Here is a 23409-nt window from a genome sequence, read left to right as displayed (position 1 = left end):
CTGGGTGTCCAGACAAAACCCACTCAGCATCTGCAGCATGTAAACCCAACAGAGAAAGACCCCAGCTGGGTGGCAGATTTCATATATACAATCATGTAATATATGTGTATTTAAACCAGAAAAAAATGCCTGTCAGTCTAGTTGAAGAAATTTTAGATGTAACTGTACAGAGCGATAGCAATATCGGAAAGAAGGAACACAGTTCCTCTTCTGTTTTCCCTCCTGTTGGGTTTCGTAGTTGTTGATTTCTAGTTGTTTTTCTCGGCTTCTCTGTATTTCTTAATTTTTGCCAATAATTAAGAAAGAGAATATGATAAAGGATATCCAATTTAGTACAGTTAATCAATCAATAAAAAAGTACAAATAAATTAAATAGCTTGAACCTTTTGGGGAACATATCAGTTTGTGTGGACAAGTAGATGTGAAGACTGCATTATTTTAACAAATCTTTACACATTATGAAAGTCACAAAGCTTACCATGCACAAAAATGTGGTAGTAGCTAACACACTGCACAGGTAGAAAACCCCAGAAATTAAAATCTATTTCAAATGGTTCAGTTGTACCACGTGGCTATTTTACACTCTCAGTGCAGAATGTTCACTTTCTGTTCCCAAAACCTGCATCGATTACTCTTAGAGTGATGAAAAACAATCAAATAAACATGTTTTTTTTCTTCTGGTGAAGATGTGGGTATTACTTTTTCTTTTTATTGCACAAGAAAACAAGAGCATGATGGGAAAGTGCAAACGGTGTCCAGGAAAGAAACAAAACTCTATTAACTAAGTTCCTTGTTCCTTTTCAAGCATCTGCACAAAGTTGTTTGTGTTGGCTGACCCGATCCAAGCTGTCGGAGCCTGATCTTCGACATGTAACCAAAGACATTCAGTATTGTAGTCTTGTAGTTCGATCTTGTAGTGGGATTTCTACCTGGACCAGGAATTTTTCTTCAACAAAAGAATTCCCGTAGCAAGTGGTTTAAAATGTCTTTCGGCTGGTTTACAGCTCTTTTTTTGTCTTATTGTCTTCATATACAAACACAAACACTAAAAGATAGGTCTTATCTATGTTCTCATTAGAACAAGAACTGTGTGAGTGTGTGGGACTGTCTGAGACAAAGATAAAGTCTGCACTGGACTATACATCTACATGTGATATGGTCAAAGAGCATGGTGTGTACCAAAATGTGATAACAAAAGCCAGATTTAAATATAAAATTCAAATGGTGCAATTGGTCACACTGTGGCTGTTTTGTGGCAGTTCGTTGCATTCAGTGTACAAGAGTCACTTTTTGTTCCTGAAGGAATTTCATGATTTTTTTTAAATGAAAAAAGTAGATGTATTAGTCACTGTTCCCAGCTTTTGGATTGGTTTTGCATCTTCCGGTCACCACACACAGACCGTGGGTTTCACAGCCTAAAAAGCAACATTATGACATTATATCACATAGCATAAACTTTACAACATGTAGGATGTAATATCTTATATAAAGTGTATTCTTTTGTTGTCATCCAAATAGGCGGCACCATATGCAGCGTGTGGACACAGCACCTGGTCCATGAGGCGCTGGAAAGTATCAGGGGCTCAGAACAAGCCAAACGAAAGTGTGACAATTATTTTATAGTCAATTATTTTGAACAATTTGCCTCTTATGCTCAGGTAACCCCTAGGGCCGTCAATGCGCCATCACGCCAGGCCGCATATCAAAATGGTGCTCACCAGAGAAGTGGTTTCTGTCATGATCCACGTGAGTGGTGGGTGTATCTTTGGGGCTTCCAGTGTTTTTTCCTGGGTCACCCTGGGTCTCCCAGCGGACATGTCCCAGTCACTCGCACCTCCAACATGCCTGCACTGGCGCTCGTGCGGGTCTCGGCTAGTAAGGCACAATGTCTGCAGTCGCCGAGACCTGTGGAGAAATGCAAATGGAAATGGGTTAATGTCTGCTCATGCCCTGGAGTCTCCCTCTCGTAGCTGGAACGGGCCAGCCCCCGAGCCTTGGCAAGCTGGCTGGAAGGTGCACTGGACCCACACTTGGGTCTGTGGGAAGCCACGCGATGATCTGCTCCAACCAACAACAGAAGAGAATTGTCTTCTGCAAACATAATAGGGAGTACATTTTTACAGACATTTTTTAAAGTCATTAATTTAAATTAAAAATAAGAGAGGGTCCAAAATGGAACCTTGGGGAACCCCACATACAAGTTTAAGTCTATTGGAATTCTGGTTATTAATAGAGACATATTGTTCTCTTTTAAAAAGGTAACTATGAAACCATTCAAGAACAATATTCCAATGTTATTAAATTTTATTAAGAGAATTTAAAAATTAACTGTGTCAAACGCCTTTGGCACATCTAGGAATATACCCAGAAAATATTTTTCGTCATCTAAATCTGTTGTAATTTTAACTACTGTAGACCTGTAGAAGAGCCATAGGCATTTTTTTCTCTGAATCCATACTGGTGATTATACAATATATTACTATCAGACAGATGTTTTGAAATTCTTGTGTGAACTAATTTTTCAAGTACTTTGAAGAGAACAGGTAACATGGAAATAGGCCGATAGTTACTAAAGAAACTAGTATATTCCAAGTTTGAATAAAGGAATTACTTTAACTACTTTTAAATCCCTTGGTACAATACCTATTTTTAAGAACAAAGAAAGAACGTGTGTAAAGGGTTCAACAATAAGAGGATCTACTTTCTTAATAAGACTAGCTCTTATCTCGATGTGGCCTGGAGCAACGTCTTTCATTTTAGTATTATTTGCAAAATCTTTTTAGGAGTTGGACGGTCAAACACACCTAAACAAGAATAGGTGTCATTGTCATGTGTCTGCAACCCAGTGTTTTGTGTTTCTAGTTTAAGTTTCATTCTGGGAATTGTGGTTTTCTGTCTTGTATTTCCTGTTTTACTTTGGAGAGTCCCACGTTCAGCTGTGTCTCCCTCCTGTGTGCCATTTCCTTCTTACCTTGTGTGTCTATTTAGTGCGTTGTTTCCTCTGTTCTTCGTCGGAGTGTCTGTGTATCATGCCTGTCTGTCATCCCCAGTGTTTCATGTGCCACATTCCCGGTTGTAAGGTTCTGTTTTCTATGTTCCCCATGTTGTTATACTTAGCTTTACCCAGTTTAGGTTTAGTTTGCTTCCTTCAGTTTTCCTCTGCTTTTGTTTCTGTAGTGTTTCATCAGGCAAAGTAAAGGCTTGTTTTCCGTTTGAGACACTCTCTCCTGCATCATTGTCTGCGCTTGGGTCCACACCTCTCATCTCCAAACCTTTACAATAATTGTGCTAAACTTTTTTGTAAATGGCATTGTGTGATATTACAATGTTTTTAGCTAATGAAGGGTCAACATTACCAAAAAAGTATCAAGCAAAATACTGAAATTCTTAATGCCATTGGATAGTTGAGATGGAATACTTCCAGAGTGTTCTTTATTTAGCATTTCATTAATGACATTCCATGTGTTTTGAACATTTTTACATGATTCCCCTGACTTTTCAGAACAAAAATTTTCTTGGCTAGTTTTAATCTTTTAGTAAACTGATTTTTATATTTTTTATAATATGAAATACTAAAGGAAGACATTTTAGAGTAAGGTGAATAGTAACATCCTTATTATCAACAAAATCAACGTTGTTATGAATAGAAATAGAAACACCTTCCACATTTTGTTTTCTCTACATAGATGTACATTATATTGAAGTAATGAGAAAAACTGTGCAATGTCATCTTTAAGCCAAGTTTCATTCAGTTAAACTTTGCATAAAGTTATTCACTTTCTGTTCCTAAAATCTGCACCTTCCATTACTCCTAGAGTGATGCAAAACAAACAAAAAAACAAACAAACAAACAAAAATGTTTTTTTCTTCTTGCACACCTGCCCTACCATCAGCTGATTTCAGTTTGTATGCTGAGAGGAATAAAATAGCACTGCTTTATTGCACAAGAAAACAAGAGCATGATAGGAAAGTACAAACTGTGTCCAGGAAAGAAACAAAACTCTTCTATATTGCTAACACAACTTTGTTTCTTTTTCAGATCTGCACAAAGCTATTTGTGTTAGCTGACCCCAGCAAAGCTGCCAGAGCCTTACCTTCAACATGTAACCATAGACATTCAGCATTGTAGTCTTGTAGTCTGATCTTCCAGCCTAATTTCTAAATGGACCAGTTTTGACAGGAGAATGGCGCTGGCAGGTGGTTAAAAATGTCTTTGGGCTTGTTTCCAGCTCTTCTTAGAGCTCTTGTGTTATTGGCTTTATGTTCAAACACATGCACTAAAAGATATATCTTATCCGTGTCCTCATTAGGACAGTGACCGTGTCAGTGTCTGGGACTGTCTGAGACGAGAAGAAAGTCTGCACAAGACTGTACATTTATATGTGATACAGTTAAAAGAGCTTAGTGTGCACCAAAATGTGGTAGTGGCTAACACACTGTATGAATAACAAAACCCAGAATTAACTATAAAATTCAAATAGTTCATTTAGTGTATGACCATGACTTTCTTTTCCTGATAGAATTTCATGAAAAAATAACAAAAAAAAAAAAAATGAATAAAATACATCCATTAGTCACTGTTCACAGCTTTTGGATTGGTTTGCATCTTCCTCTCATCACACATAGACCATAGGTTTAACAGTGACTCAGAGTTTGAATCCTTTAGCTGTTATTTGGTACTTTATTAAATGTGAGATATTTATTTTGTATAGCTGAAGATGCTTTTACTGTCATTTCCCATGCTTAAGTGCAAATTCTCGGTGTTGCTGTAATCCAAATCAGAAAATAGAGAAAACAAAGCGATGGATAAAAATGCAAACACACCCACATCCACTTCCTCATATCCACAGGATAGTGGGAGTGTTTGCAAGTTAGAAGGTGCTGCTGCAGTCCCAGTGCCACAATCAAACACTTTAGAGAGGGTTTTGTTCAGCTCTGCTCTCTGATTCACCATGAAGCTGTACATGATCATTCCACTGTGGGCTCTGCTCACATTCACCCAACAGGTAAGAAATACTGAAGACTTCATTTCAATGAAAAAATATCTATTTTCTATTAAGTAAAAAATGTAAAATACCACTAAATGTGATGTTCTGCTTATTTCACTTGCCAGTTAATCTATCTTTCAGGTGTCTCCACTAGAAACATGTGCATGTGAGCTGAATAACTCAGAGAAGGCATTCCCTCATGAAAAACTCAGGATAGTTGAAACCAATGTATCAGACTGCAACAGCAACATCACCCCAGAGAAGGTAACTAGTCTTTTAAAGCTCTCATACTGTTTGTCTCCATTCCTGGTTAATCACTGCTGCCTCTGCAGACTGTGGAGCTGGAGAGTCTGCTGCTGGGGTTGGAGCATCGCCTCTCCCAGCTGAACAAAGATGTGCTGATCCTGGAGAAGGAGGATGACGGAGAGCTGTATGGAGTTCTCAGCTTGTATGTTATAGAGAATGAAATGACTGAGATCAAGCAGCTGATTGACAAGCTCAACAGCACCACCCAGAAACACCAGATCCTCACTGCTAACGCCACTAAACAGGTAGATTCACAACCACATGCTGCAAAATGCTGACATCATTCTAAAGATTACTACATCACTGTATCTTTGTCCCAGCTGAGTGTTTTCATGAGAAAAGTGAAAAACACTCATATTATACGTTTTCACAATTTATTATTAGACGGTTGCAATTTCAAATTTGGCTTACATGGCACCATGGACCTGTGGCTCAAAGAGAAAAGCAGTAAACACTTTTATTGAATCTGGTAAAAAAAAAATGCAGTAAAAACAATGTGGTAGTGCAGCTGCCTTCTCTTCTAAAACTCCACATCTGTCCACCATGAGTGAGGCTTGCATGGGTGGTTGCTCAAGAATTGTGCCTTGATATGGTGGAGGTGAGCTTGCCAGCAAAGGTGGACCAGAGTGGAGCCATCTAGAGCTGCTTTTCTGGCCTCAGTTACCTTGAGAATGAGGAATGTTCTTTGTTTGAGAGTGTTTGGGGAGGTATAAAATAGTTCAGGGCGGTGTCCTTCCTAAAAAACGTTTTCTGCAGTGTTTTTCTTTTTCTTTTGATAAATCTCACTTCAAAAGACGAGCTCAGCTGGTGGTTGCAATTTTATTTAAGATTTTACACAACACAATGTCTGTGAAGGTTCTCAGTCATCCAGGTCATCGTAGTCTAAGGAGCTTAGCTTCCCTTTAATCATCGTTTTAAACATTGTTGTTATTGTCACCAGAAGATTCCAAGATTCTGCAGACCCCCCCTCCTTCCACCAGATGGAGCCAGATAGCACTTGAGCTCAGTCCTGCCACTAGTTGGCACTAATTTTTTTTACCTGTAATATCCTCTTTGCACAAACGGTGTCGCACTCTAATGAATAGACCATTTCTTACTACTTTGTCTTCACTTTTCCTCTGCGCTGTTCACTTCCAGTTTACCGGAGGTGTGCAATTCTCAGACAAAGACTTAAGGAGGAAAATCAGAAAGAAAGTGCAAGAACAACAATGAACAAAGACATACATTTAACCCAGGTTATTGTTTTTATGGGTAGTACAATATCTCAAACAGCTTTAAACACATGGGCTATCAAAGAATTATTCAAGATTTAAGAAGTTTATTGTCATATACACTGCAAAACACAAATGCTTACGCTGAGCAATGAAATTGTCATTTTGCAAGTTCCCTACAAACAACTAAATAAAAAAATAACTGAAATAAGTTAGAATAAACCCCAACTGACTCTAAGCATGGCAAGGGTACTCCGCAGATGAATTGCGCCATTTTAGAGACACGCTGGAGAGCCTTCCTTTCCTGAATGGTGTTATTTCCATTCCCGGAGTTTGTCAGAATACTCTCCACTGTGCATCTGTAAAAGTTGCTGAGCAGTTTGGAGGGTAATCCAAATTTTTTCAGCTTTCTTAGATAAAAGAGTTGTTGTTGAACCTTCTTGATGATCTGCTGTGTGTTATGGGTCCAGGTGAGATCCTCACTGATGTGGGTACAAAGAGATTTGAATGTCTTCACCGTCTCTGAAAGAAATCTCCGTCCCGGGTTTCTCCGTGGATCGGGTTTCCTCCAAGGCGTGAGCACCGATAAGCAGAGTTTTGTCCTTTCCTTATAAGATTCCTAATTATTCAAAGTAACACTCAGGTATGCCGTTCAGCAGGTTAGTTACGACGTCGGGAGCAGTTAGGAGAACAAAATGATACAGAGACTGTTCAGGTTGCTCTCCCACAATCAACTCAAAGGTTTATTCAGTATACAACAGTTTATATAGAGGAAAAAAAGGTTCGTGTGTCAGCAGGTTCTCAGTTCAAACCGGTACAGACCAAATAAGGAAACGTCTTCCTGCCTTCTGAGCAAAGAAGTATCCTTTGTGTAGTTTATCAGTTCAGCTACAATTTATGATCATTCCAGCAAAATACACTCCTAGACATAGAATACAGAGTTCTTTCATTAGTGAATTCTGAAACAAACCACCTGGCCTTTAACAAGCTCTTTTCTAAAGGATAAGGAAGGGAGGATGGGAGTAAGGAAGTGGTCTCGTCTCTGTGGTATTTTCGACCTTGGGGTACCAGCCTGTGAGTCTTACACATTAATTCTTGGGTCACAGAGAAAGAGAAAAACAACTAGTAAATGGGCCTTATTGAGTAACAGTTTTCCTGTATAATATCACTATAAAACAATATCCTGTAAATGCTACCATGGTATCAAAATATCACAACAGTTCCCCCCTTTTATCATGAAATGATAACATAGTATAAAGACAGAATGTAATAACATAATATAAAGACAAATCATAAATGTGAAACAAATCATAAATGTAACTAGTCCTTCGAGTAAGCTTAATATCAAAATTTTTTTTAAAAGAAGAAAAGAGAAAGAAGAAAACTTCATTCTCTTCTTGGACAATCGAGTAATTCACAACCTAATGCTCAATACATACATCAGGATCATCATTGATGACATCTGGCACATAATCTGGGTCAATTTGTGCCAATTGCAAATACATTGAAGTAGCTGTACTACTAGCTATACGGGTTATCATTGAGCGTACACAGGGTATCACACAACAGTCTCCACCTGAGTCCCGTTGATGTATAGTGAGGCGTGCTGGTCTCTCCTCATCCTCGGGTCAACAATCATCTCCTTAGTCATCATGATGATCATCTCCCATCAACAAAATTAATGATGGAGGTGTTGTACTGGGAAGAGACACAGTTCTGGGTGAAAAGGGTGTCCAGGAGTGGATTGACCACATAGCCTTGGGGGATCCCTGTGCTCACTATCTTTACACCATTGAGTATCTTAGTGAGGAAGTCCAGGACCCAGCGACAGAGGGAGGGTGTCAGTCCAAGAGTGGAGAGCTTTCCCAACGGTCTGTTTGGAATGATGGTGTTGAATGCAAAACTCTAGTCTGTAAACAGCATTTGAATGTAGGTGTCCTTATTTTGGAGGTCTGAAAGGGCTGTTTGGATGGTTGCATTAACGGCATCTTCGGTAGAAAGGTTCTTACCATATGCAGAGGATTGCAGAGGATCTAGTGTGTCCGGGATGGTATCTTTGATATGGGACATGACTATCCTCTCAAAACACTTCATTACAGGTTCAGACAGGTTATGTTGTTTTTCTTGGGGAGGTGGTTGACTTGAAGCATGTGGGCACAGCTGACTGGATGAGGGATAAATTAAAAATGTCTGTAAACACCTCACCGAAGAGCAGACCCTCAAAGCATGGCTTAGGATGTTGTCACGACCGGCTGCTTTTCGGGGGTTAGTCCTCCTCAGAACCTTGCATACTTCAGTCAAAGTCACAGTGAGTGAAGAGCTGCCTCTACTGGTAGAATCCCTCTGTGTTGGTTGGTGTTTAGGGTATTGAAACAAGCGTAGAACTCATTCAGCTCATCTGGTAGTGCATTGTGTTGTGTGGGGAGAACACCCTGTATCACATCAAGAACTCCACCGATTACACCGACAAGGTCCAGAAATTTACCCTGGATCCAGATGAAACCATGGTGTTCTTTGATGTAGTCTCTCGCTTCACATGCATACCCACCACGGAGGCAGTGGAGACTGTAGCCTCAGTAACCGCAATTGTGACTACCTTTCAATTAGGGCCACCAGTCCAGGTAGACCATCGCCCTCACACATTCCTCAGAGAAGAAGGCTTCACTCTGTTTATGTCTTAGTATCTGAGTGTAGCAGTCTAAATCCCAAATTACTCTGCAATGCATATCGGTTTGCGATGAAGGATACAACATAAATGCATGATACAAATTATGAGGTAATTGTGTAATATAAGATAATGGGTGTACATGAGCCTTAAAGATAAAACATTAATTCTACACCCCACAAATCTATATCTGATACATTTAAAATTTTTGGGATTAAATGCAAGCTAAACAGACATTCATTTGTTGTTGCATTTAGTAATTGTTTAAATAAATTGTACAAAAAAATTGTAAAATAGATATAGAAATAGATTTTTAACTGATGCCTGTTACTCTTTTCATGATTTTGTAAACAATCCAAAATTGTCTCAGCTGGAGAATTTGAAAACAGAGATGCAAGAGCTGGAGAAGTTCGACACCATGCAGGTGATAAAGGGACAACAAGCCATTGCTGCTCTGAAGGTTGATCTACGCAAGTGCAGCGAAAAACTGAACACTACTGTCGCACCCACTGAGCCTCCACAGGGTGAGTCAATCACGCAGTTTAAAAAAAAAAAAAAAAAAAGATTGTTTATTTGTTTCTCTTTTCCTGGTGGGGGTGGGAACCAATTATTGGGGGTTGGAGCAATTAATAATCTTTTCTTGTAAATTCATATTGCCTAGTAGCATGAAATCATTTGTGTCCATACCAACTTGACTGATCTTTACATTAAGCCAAGGTAAGCTTAACTAAGCTAATGTAAGATAAGATAAATATGGAGAAGATCACTGAAGAAAATAACTTCTAAAGATGTCTGTGAAGGTTCTCAGTCATCCAGGTCATCGTAGTCTAAGGAGCTTGGAAAGAAAAGCGTCTGGACTTCTTTGAGTTGCTTGAACACCCACTCCTCAGTCTGAATCTACACAACTCAGAGAAGAACACACACCTGAGGACAGTCAGGAAAAATGGGAGAAGAACTTTTCAGACCGGAATCTCACTGAACCTGAAAACAAAGTATTAGCCAAAGGACTCAATTTTGCCATTGTTCTGCAACAGTTGCCCATAGTGGACCTCATCACAGCCACAGAAACTGCCATACAGATTAACAAATCATCACAGACAGAAGCAGAGCAAATCAGGATGAAAGTCTCCGCCACCCTCTCCAGTGCCAAAGTCCCTCCGTCTAAACTCACGTTACAAGAAAAGAAGGCCGTTGCTTTCCTGAGCAAAGACCACAACATCACTATATCAGTGACAACAATACCTACGAAGCCTTAAAGCGAGACCCCACAAGCAGCTACAAAAAGAAAGTTTTCAAGACCTTGAAAGGGACAAAATCACTGACCGCGTTACATATCACCGCCTTTACCCGCCTTTTCTGGTTTTCCTGACCCCATGGATCCATCATCTTCGTCGAATAGGCCGCTGTTTGTGCTGGCCTCATCCAGCTCTGAGTCTAGGTGATGTCTGATGAAGTGGAGACCTGTGGAAAGATGTAACGTTTGCAAAAGAATTAGGTCGGGGCTTATTGTGCTGCCAAGCTGCAGATGTTTGTTTGGAGCTAGCCTCCAAAAGCTGGCCATACACTGTGCAATTTTTGGCCCATTTTGAACCGATTTTTCAGTCGCGCAACCGTTTTGGGGATCGGCCCGTGTTTTGCCTTAATCGTGCGTGCATCGTGTAGTATACATGGAGTAACAAAAAGCACTTAACACCTCACAACCAGCTCCCAATCATCAATCGTATGGTCGCATGATAATCAAACCTGTTTGAAATCCTGTAGCCCCTCAACGCAGCCTCCCACACTGCGCACGCACAAACACAGAAATGAAAGAGAAAAGGTGGAGCAGCACGGCAGTGCAGCATGTGATCTGGACACAAGAGATGGAGGCACAACTTATAGGATGAGGCAAGCTCATCCGAGTACGTAAGCGTAGAGCTGCCACCCAGGCAAAAGAAAACTATAGCTATATCACGTTATAACGTGAAAAGTATATTGTTAGAACAATAAACTTTTCACGTTATAGCATGATATAGCTCTATTGAACAATATAATATCACATTCATATTATATCTGAACAATATAATATCACATAATATCACATTGGTTGTGAGGTTGTTAGAACAATATACTTTTCACGTTATAACGTGATATAGCTCTATTTTTCTTTTGCCTGGGTGGCAGCTCTACGCTTACGTATCTGAGGCTTTTCAATGTGGCCTCACAAAATTATCACGACTACAACAACCATGAAAAGAGTTGGATGAACATTGCTGCTCAATCACAGCTGCCTTGTCAATGTTTTTCATTAGTAATTTAGCAAAGTTGATGGTGTGTGTGTGTGTGTGTCTGTGTGAGTAAAAGACAGAGAGAGGGAGAGCGAGTGACAGGTTTTGTATGATAAGCTTCATGTTATGGACGCACAGTTTGAGCACTCAGGTCGCATCAGAGTGTCAGGCCCTGCATCGTGACCTATGAACTTCTAACCCCTGAGATTCAATTGTACAGTTTGAGCAGGAGCTGAATAACGTGACTGAAAAAAATCGCACAGTGTTTGCCCAGCTTAATGTAGACCGTTTAAACTAAACAAGCTGCTGTTTCACATATTAAACCCTGTCAGCCGCAGTATTGCCTTCTGTTTTAACAGTTAAAGCAGTAGAGACGAGCTGTTTGCATGCGCGTTGAACTCTAGCATCATTAACCAGGCTAGCTGTTAGCTTATAGTTCATGTTAGCTAACCAGCGAGCAGTTAACAGGACAGCCGAAGCTGCACAAAACACCCACAAACTTATCTCACTACAACGTAGCGCCGAAAATATGACAGCTGCTGTAACATAAGACTGACATCCAGCTAACCAGAGCTAAAAATATATTTAGAGAAAACTTACCGTTTCCTCAGGTTACACGAGTTGAGTTGTTTCACGCTGAAAAGTTGGTTTGTTTTGGCTCTCACTGAAGACACCGACACTGAAGACATAGCTGTTCCTTTGTTCTGCTTTTAAGCAAAACATTCTTTGTATATGAGGCCAAGGGTGTTCTCTTCAGCTCTAGCGTAGACTCTGCCATGTTTTCATGTTTCTTCTTTCCTTGTGTCCGCTACTTTGAAACGCTTGGGCCGCTCTGCCCGCCACAGTTTCAAACTGGTCATGTGACTACATGGCCACATCTCATTGGTAAAAACTCCACTGGCAGCATGTTATCTAATGTGTTAAACAAATTTTTATTTTTGTTTTAAAGTAACGACTCGAATTGTGCAAATGTACCGTTAATGTACCGAGTAAAAGTACCGTTTCTTCTTCACAAATGTGCTCAAGTAAAAGTAAAAAGTATCGTGCAAAAAAGGTACTTTAAAAGTACATTTTTTTCAAAAACGTACTCAAGTAAATGTAACGGAGTAAATGTAACTCGTTACTACCCACCTCTGGAGAGTACCCAGCCTCTGGTACAGATATGTAGACAACACCTGCGTCAAAATCAAAAGACAAGAAGTGGAATCCTTCACTGCGCACATTAACGCCGTGGATAAAAACATCAAGTTCACCAGGGAAGACACAAAGGATAACTGTTTGCCTTTCCTGGACTGCGCTGTGCACATTGAAGAGAATGGCAACCTCAACATTGAAGTTTACCGGAAGCTCACACACACGGACCAGTACCTCCTCTTTGACTCCCATCACCCTCTGCAACACAAACTTGGGGTAATCAGGACCCTACACCATCGGGCAGAACATGTTCCCTCTAAGCCTGAAGGGAAAAAGAAGGAACACACACATGTAAAGGAAGCACTTAAAACATGCGGTTATCCTAATTGGGCGTTTATAAAGTCAGCAAAGAGGCACAGGAAAGAAGATCAGACACCAGGGAGGGAGGATAAGAAGGACAGACGCAACAACATTGTCATCCTCTATGTAGCCGGTGTATCAGAGAAACTCAGGAGAGTTTTCTCCAAGCATGACATCCCGGTGTACTTCAGACCCAGCAACACACACAGAGAGAAACTGGTTCACCCGAAAGACAAAACTCCTAAACAAAAACTTAACAATGTGGTGTTTGCTGTACAGTGCAGCGAGGAATACCCAGAGCTCTACATCGGAGAGACCAAACAGCCACTTCACAAGCTCATGGCACAACATAGAAGAGCCACCTCCACGGGACAAGACGCAGCAGTTCATCTGCATCTTAAGTACAAAGGTCACTCTTTCGAGGATGCAAACGTTCACATTTTGGACAGAGAGGACAGATGGTCTGAAAGAGGAGTGAAAGAAGCCATTTACGTCCACTGTGAGTGACCATCTTTGAACAGAGGCGGTGGTTTACGACACCAACTCTCTGCCATCTATAATCCAGTTTTGAGATCCCTTCCCAGACGCCTTAACGCCCACTCACATCCTGGGCCATCTGACCTCAGGAAATCACATGATAAGGTGGGCCCAGGTTTCACAATGAGCTCACCCAAAACCCTGGCTGATTGTGACCCACACCTGCTTTCACACCTTCGCTCATGTGATTAGGTAGAGGATCATCAGGGGGTCCTTTTGTCCCTCTGTGGGGGGAAACTCCCACTGGGTTTAAATCTGGGACTCTCCACCATTTAACCCTTAGAACTGAAGAAGCTTCTCGGATGAGAGGTGAAACGTCTTCAAGCAACTCAAAGAAGTCCAGACGCTTTTCTTTCCAAGCTCCTTAAACTTCTAAAGATGACAAAAATTAAGGACTCAGTTGAATAGAAAATACAAAATAGGTGAAGTTCTTAATAAGACCAAATCTTGATCTGTCATTGAGTCAGAAAAGCTGAAACAAATGTGAGAAAAAGTGCTCAGCTGCATGTGGTTTAAATTGTGGTGAGGATCCATTAATTATCCATTGCCTTTCACTAGAGTAATCAATCATCTCGATCGCCTGTGTCAGCTGATGAAAGAATCCAATCAGTGCATTGAAATTGGATTCAAATAGCAACAAGGAATCACTTGCACTGATAAACATGGCTATCAATAAGCTTTAAAATTAGGTAAATACAACCTCAAATAAAAATATGTGAAGTAAAAGGCTAGGTCCCAACCTCAACCGAACTTAGATGCTTGGCTGGGTCCTTCAGAGAGCTTTGCAACATTGCAAAGAAGAAGTCGACAAGATGAAAGAAACACATAATGTCATACAGAAAATCATTAATTCAAGTTATTTGTTCAAAAGGTAGTTACACAAGCTATCATGAATTGAACCGAATTCATTTAATAAATAATATAATAATAACAATTATTACTTTAAAGTAGTTGCAGTAAAAGAAAGCTCAATCGTTATATGATGAATAAACCCCAGCATGCATTGATAAAAGAATTTCTAGTTTGTCATACAAATAAATTTAAAAGGCCTGTTATAATATGCATTTCCTCCATAAAAGTAGCCTCACGGAGAACAGCTAATACACACTATACATTTCCCCTCAGGTACCTGTGCACGCAGCCGGCTTGTTAATGTTACTGAGCCAAAGGTCTACACAAAAGGAGAATATCCTGGCTCGTATGCTTACGGAGCCTGGGGTCGTGATCCCAGACCAGAGAAAGGCAAAGAGAGCTGGTATTGGCTGGTCATGTTGACTTCCAGTAATATATATGCCCACTATGTTCGTCTTTACAGCAGTCTGAGTTCTCTCATCATTGGAGTGAGCGTCCCAGGTAAGGAACTGCTCGCTTCTCTTTGTTTATTCCCCTACGAAATGTAAAAAACCCTTACTGTTTACACTGGGATCACACTGAAGTTGGTAAATTAGTAGTTTATTGAATCATTTGAATTTCCAAGAAAGAAAGAAATTAACCTGGAGGTTTGTTGTACGTTGGGTTACTGAATGTGTATGGAAAGGACCGTTTAAAGTTTGCTAGGTAACTACAATACCCAACTGTACCTAAAATTGAATTATGCAGACCACAATAAAAGTGACTTTACTCTTTAATATTATAAGAGAACACTGACATTTTCCTTACTTAAAGTGGAATAAAGTAAAGTGCACGATTGTTTTAATTACTGGCACATTTCTGTGAAGCAAATTATAGTTTTAAACTATTAACATACGTTTATTCCTCCTTTTTCTTCTTCAGGTAACGTCCAGATCCACTCCTCAAACCCAACTACCAACACTATCCAGGGTCCAAATAATGTTCTGTATGGAGGGGCTTTGTACTACAACTGTTACAACCAAGATTATGTTTGTCGATTTAATCTCACCACTAAAAGTGTCACAACCTTACAACTACCAAAAGGCACCAGGTTTGTTACTCAACTTTGAAAATGTTAGTTTAAAGAATAACTATGACAGAAACTTTCACTGCTATCCTCTGTTAACCAGGTACAACTCAAAAGGTAACTTCTGCCATCTTGAGGAATGCTACCCATACACTGACCTGGACCTGGCAACAGATGAGTCTGGTGTCTGGGTGGTCTACACCACCACTCAGGACTTTGGCAACTTGGTTCTCTCCAAGCTAGAGGAGGGTGAAACACCAACACTTAGGCGTACCTGGCGCACTTCAGTCTACAAGCGGGCAGTGACCAACACCTTCATGGCGTGTGGCGTTCTCTATGCGACACGTTACATTAACAGGGAGGTCGAGGAGATCTTTTACTCATTCAACACCGTGACGGGACAGGAGAAGTTCAACATTGGCATCTTCATGAACAAAATGTCTACCAACATTCAAAGCCTAAATTACAGCCCTGTGGACCAGATGCTGCATGCTTACTGTGACTCCAACATGGTTTCCTACAAGGTGTTGTTTGGGTAAATTGATGTTGTTTCATTTCTGCAAAATTGATTGATCTCTATAAAAGTCTGAATTCAAAACAGTTTTTTCTCAAGATGTTTCATGTTTAATGCATCACATTTCATAAACAATGTATTTCTCCATTAATCTAATTCTACCAGTGTAAATAAATAGTTCATTGTTGCCTTGTACTCTCTTTATTCAATAAAATCAATATTTCCAGTGTAGTGGTTTTAATGTTCAGAGTCAGTCTAACTATGTTATTATATTTTTTTTTTATGTAAACATACAAATGTCATATTCTCATAAAAGTTACACGATTGTTGTTCTGACATTTGTGGAGAAATCCTTGCAGTGACATTAGCGTAGCATTTATCTAAATAAGTAAATTAAATTCAAACTGATTATCAACTCGTTAGTTGTTGTACCAGTGTATTACTCTAAGTACTGGCTCTTTCCATGCGTGACATAAAAATCCTCTTTTTTCTGAATGCAGAAAACTAATCTATGATTAATTTTTTTTGAAATGGCCACATGAATAAAAACATTCCTACTTTCTAATGGTATCTACCATTTACATTGTTTATGGAGATATTTGTGAAATATTCTCCAGCATTTACACTGACTAACCTTAACATTGTGTAACATTTAAAAATTATCCTTCAAGTATCTGATATTACACATTTTATAGTTCATAATTCAAGCGCAGACCACCAAGGTGCAATGGCCTACACTCAACTGATACGCTGTTGTGTTTATATTGTAAAGTAAAAACCCTATAATAATATAAAAAAAACCCAGAGAAACCCCAACAATCATATCGCTCCCATGAGCAGGTGATTTGGCGACAGTGGAAAGGAAAAACTCCTTTTTAACAGGAAGGAACTTCCAGCAGAACCAGGACAGGAGAAGGATGTCCATGTGCAGCAATGGAAGCAGATATGGAAGGTAAAATCCAAAGTGGTCCCAATGGTATAGGGCAATGTATTTTGATTTCCACCAGTGATTCGATTCAATTTTGACACAGTCAATATTCACGGAAATATTATAATTCTGATCATTTATCTACAGGAAAGGGCAGAGCAGGCTGTACCTACTGGGGAGACTCAGGTCTTTTGGAGTGAAGGGCCCACTCCTGAAAGACCTATGACTCTGTGGTGGCCTCAGCCATCTTTTACTGTGAGGTCTGCCAAGGCGGCAGCATCTCTGCTGGAAGAGAAGAGACTGAACAGGCTGATCCGGAGAGCCAGCTCTGTTCTAGGATGCCCTCTGGACCCAGTGGCGGTGGTGAGTGACAGGAGAATGGTGGTTAAGCTGTCGTCCCTGTCGGACAACATTTCCCACCCCATTCAAGAGACTCTGACAGCATTGAGCAGCTCCTTCAGTGGCAGGCTGCGGCACCCAGGCTGGGATGGAGAGATTTTGCAGGACTTTCCTCCCAACTTAATGTCAGACTCTACAACATGGTCTCTGAAGATGGCCACACACGTGCAGACAGACACACACACATCCCATACACAACTGTAACTGTCTCCCTGATGTGCAGTATTACCTGCTCTTAAATTTGTACTTTCTGCCGTGACCCAAATATTTCCCATTTGTGGGACTAATAAAGGTTTATCTTATCTTATCTTATCTTATCTTATCTTATCTTATCTTATCTTATCTTATCTTATCTTATCTTATCAGTACAAATCCATTATTTTATATCTATGCATATCTATATATATATAAAAATAAATCTAACACTTGTGAGACCTTAGAGGTCACATCTTGTAACTGGAAGGTTGCCGGTCCGATCCCCAGCTCTATCTGTCCTGGTCGTTGTGTCCTTGGGCAAGACGCTTCACCTACCGCCTACTGGTGTTGGCCAGAGGGGCCTGAGTGTCTAGAAAAGTGCTATATAAATGCAATCCATTATTGTACCTAAGAATAAAACACAAACAAATATGAAGGAGATTTTTCTGGCTGGCTTTTTATAGCAGATAAACACCTTAAAAATATTTTGCAGTACATCAAAAACTGAAGAAAACCATGAATCAGCATATAAACATTACCTAATGCTGAAGTGAAGCAGAGCAAAGTTAAGGAGGTTTTATTAGCGACTACAGCTAAGCGTTTTATAATTTGGCATAATTATTAAAGTTTAATTTTTTTTGGTATTGAACAGCAGAAATTGGCCCTTCTTTTCAGAAGTCTGTTTTGGAGAAAAAAGTAGCGGGCAGCAGCACTTTACACAACGGTAGACTGGTGCGTAATAAGCAAGTGAATAATGCAAAAAACAGAAATTTTAGTACATTCAGAGAGAGAAAGCTGTGCATGAAGTGTGATTTTCTCATGGTGGAAGCAAAACAGCAAGAGGAAGATAGAATTCGTGACAATCCTTTTCAAACGTGAAGCGTAGTCTTGATCTTCTTTTGCTGCTGGTTCAGTGAATTTTGGTCGGAGAGTGATGAAACCTGCAGCTTCAGAATCTGTGAGATGTTGCCTTTCAGCACCCAGTGGCATGTCCCCGTTGGGTGAATGGGGGGGGGGGGGGGGGGGGGGCATGCTTTGCATTTACATCTTTTTGCAAAATCCGTTTACATCATTAGCTGTTTGATGATTGAAACAGTTTTGTGAGCTTTAACCTCAGACTCTGCCGTTTCTAGCAAAATACATTTACATTTAAAAATCGATTTTGGGTATCAATATCACATTATTCAAACTAAAATCAATTTCTATGATAAAATCAATTTTTTAAACCTACCCCTACAGTGTTAGCAGTAATGTTAGAAGCTGTAAACCCAAAATAGTTAAAATCTTGATGTTTTTGGTACTGAAGACTTTATTATGGTTCTAACCGGTGTTTGCATTCAGTTTAACCAAATGACATTATTAGTATAAGAACAGTTTTTACAGCATACATGACATATCTGTGGTATTTGTAGCTAACATCACTGTTGCATAAAATAGTCCTTAAACTGCACTTTTTAAATCATTGCTTTTTTTTCTTGCAGCATGCATGCAGCATACATGATATATCTTCAGCATTTGCAACATCTGCTAAGATTGCTGTTGCACAGAAAAAGCCATTGCCTTTTTTTTTGGGGGGGGGGGGGGCTTGGTCATGTGACAATAACTAGCTACAAAGCTTCAGATCTGAAGTGGGCCTGGTAGGCCAGCAAGTATCCATCGTTGTACATGTAGATCTGCTTGTTGGTGGGATTGTAGCTCAGACTAGCCACTGCTTTAGCTACCTTCTCCAGTGGTATTGCTAGTGAGTTGTCTTCTTTGCCTGTGGCTGTGTCGAAGGCGTAGAACACCTCCTCCCGGTACTCATTAACGTAACGAGTTGCGTACATCACACCGCACACCATGAAGGCGTTGCTCGTTGCCTTCTTGAACAACCTCGTTTCCCACGTCTGTGTCACGTTGAGACTCTTCACCTCGCTGTCCCAAACTAACCGGCTGATCACAAGGTTACCATGGTTACCTATAGTGGCATAGAGAGCCCACAGTCCTGTTTCATCTGCCTCTACATCAACATCACTATTGAGCCGGCAATCGTAATAACAATAGGGGAACTTGTTGTTGAAACCCACACCAGTGCCTGGAAGAGTCACCCGTTTGACCTCGTTGGCCTCAAGGTCGTACCGGCAAATGTCTGCAGAGCGGTAGCAGTGATAATACAGAGCCTCGCCATACAGGACGGCGTTCGGACCTTCATTTGTGCTGGGATGACTGTAAGATGAAGCAAAGGTAAATTCTCTGTGGTTTGTTGAGGCCATGAAGTCTTCGTAGGTTTGGTAAAGGCGCACAGTGTTGCCCCAGATGTGGCTGCTGAGCAGAGGTTGAACCCAGTAACTGTTCTTCTGCCCCTCGCTCTCGTTCTGGGCTTGTTTTCCCCACGAACCAGAGATATAGCTCTTACCATGAGGACTGACTTTGGTCGTGATAGGGTCACTGATGTTGGTGATCAGACCTCTGACGCAGTGCTTGTCCTGAACTGGAAAGATAGAAAGATCAGAAGGTTTTTGAAGCAGATGATGATATAGATACAGTCAATTGTTGTCATTTATCATCATTACTTATCATCCCCTTAAGGTGTATCCTTGCTTTGAAAAGGGGAAGCTTTTTATTTCTAGACTGGGATGGCTCTGCACTGGGTCTGACAGAGGGCTGGGTCGGTGACCCAGCATTTTGAGTTATTTTGTATTTTTTCTTATTTATGAAATAATATAAAGTTCTCGGGTTATTATTAGTTGGTATTAGTTGAAGTTGAGTCTAGTATATTAGACTCGTTATCGTCCATGTCTCCTTGCTTATAAGCCTTTTTCTGTTTAAAATGTGTAATCTCCTTGTCTGTGTAGGTTCCCCTTGTGTCTTTGTCCTCTCTCACTTTCTGGGAATTCTGTTACTATAGACAATGTAGAGACTGGATTTTCAGCTCTAATGCCAGCTAGAACTGTTTGTTGTGAGACAGGTTGCTGTGAGACCAAACTAGACTCCTGTGGGTCTAAAATATGGGCCGGGTCGGATCCAGAGGCAGAGTCGAAGGACTCAGTGTGCTCTGGGTCCCCAGAAGTACTTGTTTCTACTCCCACTTGGGGGCTCAGCAGAGGTTGCCCAGGTCCGCTGTGCCAGCTGGAGGGTCAGACAGGGCTAGTCAGCAACTTCATGTTTGAGCTGGGGGTACATGAGAGCCCAGCCTCCAACTTTATGCTCCAGCTGGGGGTTCAGGAGACCCTAGCCAGCAGCCTCTTGTGCCAGCTGTATGCTCAGCCGAGCATATATGGTCCAGCCACGATTCAGCCAGAGGTTGACGTCTCATCTAGTCTCATCTCAAAGTAGCCTGGTCTCGCCTGTCAATGCCCTGCGCGGCCTGCCAGTCCACAACCACCTTCCAAGCCCCAACCAGCGCATCAGGTGCCTGCCAAGCCAGCCCGTCCATGGAAATCAACCAAGCCACCAAAGGGCCCTCACTCACGTTCACCCTAAGCCATAGCCTAAACTGGGGGTATGGAACTCCAGGCCTCAAGTGCCGGTGTCCTGCAGGTTTTAGATGTGTCCTTGATCCAACACAGCTGAGTCAAATGGCTAAATTACCTCCTCAACCAGAGGCCTGGTAATTAACTAATCATTTGATTCAGGTGTGTGGACCCAGAGTGTGAACTGTAACCCTGATACTAAAATCACATTTTGCACCTCAAAAATGCCAAACAGGCATTCTGTTCCCATAAGTGACTGTTGGTCCTCACAAATATAGTAGCATGCCAATTTTCTGTCATCACAAAGATATCTAAACATGTGCACGCACACACACACACACACACACACACACACACACACACACACACACACACACACACACACACACACACACACCACACACACACCTCACATACCTCTGAAGTCTTTGGGGATTGACTTGCAGGTCTCCACATTATTCTTTAGGTAGCGCAGTTTCTCCTTCACAGTCTTCATGTTAAGCGTGTCTATTGTTTGCATCTTGTTTACATGTTTATGTAGTCTATCAGCCTATCAGAAATGGATATAATATTATTCTATTGATAATTCTGTTACATCACAACAGGTCACATGTGACCTGACATAGTATAACATTAAATCTTTTCTTTCTGTTGTTTTTTGCTGCCATTTGCTATTTTAGCTCTACCTCTTTGGAGAGTTTCTGTGTCTCGGAGTTGTTAAGCTGGCTGTGGACCACATCGATGTCCACCTGTAACTGGCTGAGCTCCTGGCCCAGCTGGCGCAGGGACAGTTCTGTATACAGGCCCTGGGAGTGCAGGTAGTTGTAGGGCTCCAGCCGAGCCGTAAAGTTGGTAAACTGATCCTGGATCAGAGGGAGACGTTGGCTAGAGAACGTCAGCTGCAAGAAATGCAGACAAAAAAAATCCTTTGTTCAAAGACATGGCTTTTTTTTCCTATACGAGCTATGTAAAAAATACATCCAAATTTTAAAAAGTTAATATTTTGAGGGGAAAGAAAAAGTGGTTACCCTATATTATAAAATACTGTACATATTTTCTATTATAGATAGATATCCATCTGTTGAAAGATAAGAGATCATGGACCTCAGCTGTGTAGTCTCATATTATTAAGAATAACAACAATAATTTTAAACATTTGAATCCCCAAATGATAAGATATATGTAAGAAAGGCCAGTGAAGCCAAGCTTTTTATTTTATTTTCAAAGACAAGTCTTTTGCAAGCAGCATATAAAATAATATATGAATGTTATGAAAAAACTTTGATACAGTGTTTATCTTTAAATAATGAAATATCAATTGATTGATTATACCCATACTTAGTATTCATTATGATAATAATAATTAATGAATTATTAAATAATGTTTTCTTGATTATTGATTCATTTTTACTTGTATTTTAGTTGTTTAATAGTACAACGTTAGTTCCTGAGAGCTTACTTCAGTACAATAAAGCATATAGATGAGTTCTTACCTCTTCTTGTAGGTTATTCAGAGATTCTTCACAGGTGTGAACTTCCTCCAACACGTACTTAAACTTCTGAGCAGGAAACACCCACATGGTGGAGTTTAGCTGGCACACACATGCATTTGCCTTCTTGTAGCCCGACACTCGCTGACTCTGGCTGTCAGCCTGATTTTGCAAATAGGAGCACAAATTCTTAAAGTCTATTTACATGGTAAACAAACAACAAAAAATACTACATATAATACTTTTTTAAATTTATCGACTAGAAGTGTGACTTACTGTGGATGACAGCAGCAGCAATAGAAGCAGCTGCAGCATTTTTAGAGAAACTGAGACTGGACCAACACTGACACACAGTCTTCTTCTGTTTTCTTTAGAAAAACTCACTCACAACAAACACAGAATTTGCCGGTTTGCTTCCTGTCACTGATAAGTTGCTCCACAGCCTTAAAACCACTTGGACAAATGACACAACTAAGAACATCAAACTGGCGTTTTGTACGACCCCTCCCGCTTTCTTTATGCATTGTTAGTTTACTGGCTCTCATTTCCCCTTTTCAGTCTTCCTTAGACGATTATTTCGTTTTTTTCATTCAACTGTTGATTTTTCATTCATTTATTTATTTTTAACTATATAATAAAAGTGGAATGAACTGCCCACTGATTTTAAAGCTAAATTCATGTTTAAAACAACAAATCCAGTAGAAATTAAGTTTTCATCATATGTTAGTATGAAAATCTAATTTTGAAACGCTGCTTAAAAAAGACACTCAAAAATAATATATACCTTTGCAGGTTGTAGTCGTTAGCTTTTTTTTTATAGTGAACATTTTTATGATTAATGAAAAAAGTTAAACTTTAAAAAGTGGGCATTTACAGTGATGTATTACTATGATATAATGCCATGCTTGTTCAGAAATCCAGCTGTTAATTCCATTGCATTAACAGCTGATGTAGTCTACAGTATAGAGTAAAGCTCAAGGAAGCACAGGCTTCTCTGTGTAATGAGGCTACAACCTGTATTGAGTCAACATCTCTGTGCTGAAGA

General features: G+C 40.3%; 2 protein-coding genes across 2 annotated transcripts; one reads left to right on the top strand and one right to left on the bottom strand.

Moving 5' to 3' along the window:
* Window positions 1-4952: 4952 nt before the first annotated feature.
* On the top strand, window positions 4953-15930 carry LOC113027240 (olfactomedin-4-like). The gene is made up of 7 exons (XM_026176860.1): window positions 4953-5006; window positions 5130-5252; window positions 5321-5539; window positions 9541-9694; window positions 14594-14821; window positions 15242-15410; window positions 15490-15930. Exons 1-7 carry the CDS (start codon window positions 4953-4955, stop codon window positions 15923-15925), a joined length of 1383 nt encoding a protein of 460 aa, XP_026032645.1. The 3' UTR covers window positions 15926-15930.
* Window positions 15931-18655: 2725 nt separating this feature from the next.
* Window positions 18656-22680, bottom strand: LOC113027245 (olfactomedin-like). The gene is made up of 5 exons (XM_026176865.1): window positions 22641-22680; window positions 22368-22526; window positions 21561-21773; window positions 21292-21424; window positions 18656-19892 (listed from the first exon to the last, which is right to left on the bottom strand). The coding sequence occupies exons 1-5, from the start codon at window positions 22677-22679 to the stop codon at window positions 19030-19032; spliced, it is 1407 nt and encodes a 468-aa protein (XP_026032650.1). The 5' UTR covers window position 22680; the 3' UTR covers window positions 18656-19029.
* Window positions 22681-23409: the final 729 nt, after the last annotated feature.

This window comes from Astatotilapia calliptera, chromosome 7, assembly GCF_900246225.1.
Source record: "Astatotilapia calliptera chromosome 7, fAstCal1.2, whole genome shotgun sequence".
In the NCBI taxonomy this organism is placed as follows: domain Eukaryota; kingdom Metazoa; phylum Chordata; class Actinopteri; order Cichliformes; family Cichlidae; genus Astatotilapia; species Astatotilapia calliptera.
Note: the sequence above shows the minus strand (reverse complement) of the source record. Positions and strands in the feature narration are given on the sequence as shown.

What these genes read in the sequence shown, in the direction of transcription:
- LOC113027240 (XM_026176860.1), top strand. Translation starts at nt 4,953, where the DNA reads ATGAAGCTGTACATGATCATTCCACTGTGGGCTCTGCTCACATTCACC. An exon ending in TGCTCACATTCACCCAACAG is followed by an intron (nt 5,007 to 5,129) that starts GTAAGAAATACT and finishes TCTATCTTTCAG; the next exon opens with GTGTCTCCACTAGAAACATG. An exon ending in CTGCTAACGCCACTAAACAG is followed by an intron (nt 5,540 to 9,540) that starts GTAGATTCACAA and finishes AAATTGTCTCAG; the next exon opens with CTGGAGAATTTGAAAACAGA.
- LOC113027245 (XM_026176865.1), bottom strand. Translation starts at nt 22,679, where the DNA reads ATGCTGCAGCTGCTTCTATTGCTGCTGCTGTCATCCACA. An exon ending in TGCTGCTGCTGTCATCCACA is followed by an intron (nt 22,527 to 22,640) that starts GTAAGTCACACT and finishes TTGCAAAATCAG; the next exon opens with GCTGACAGCCAGAGTCAGCG. An exon ending in TGAATAACCTACAAGAAGAG is followed by an intron (nt 21,774 to 22,367) that starts GTAAGAACTCAT and finishes CATTTCTTGCAG; the next exon opens with CTGACGTTCTCTAGCCAACG.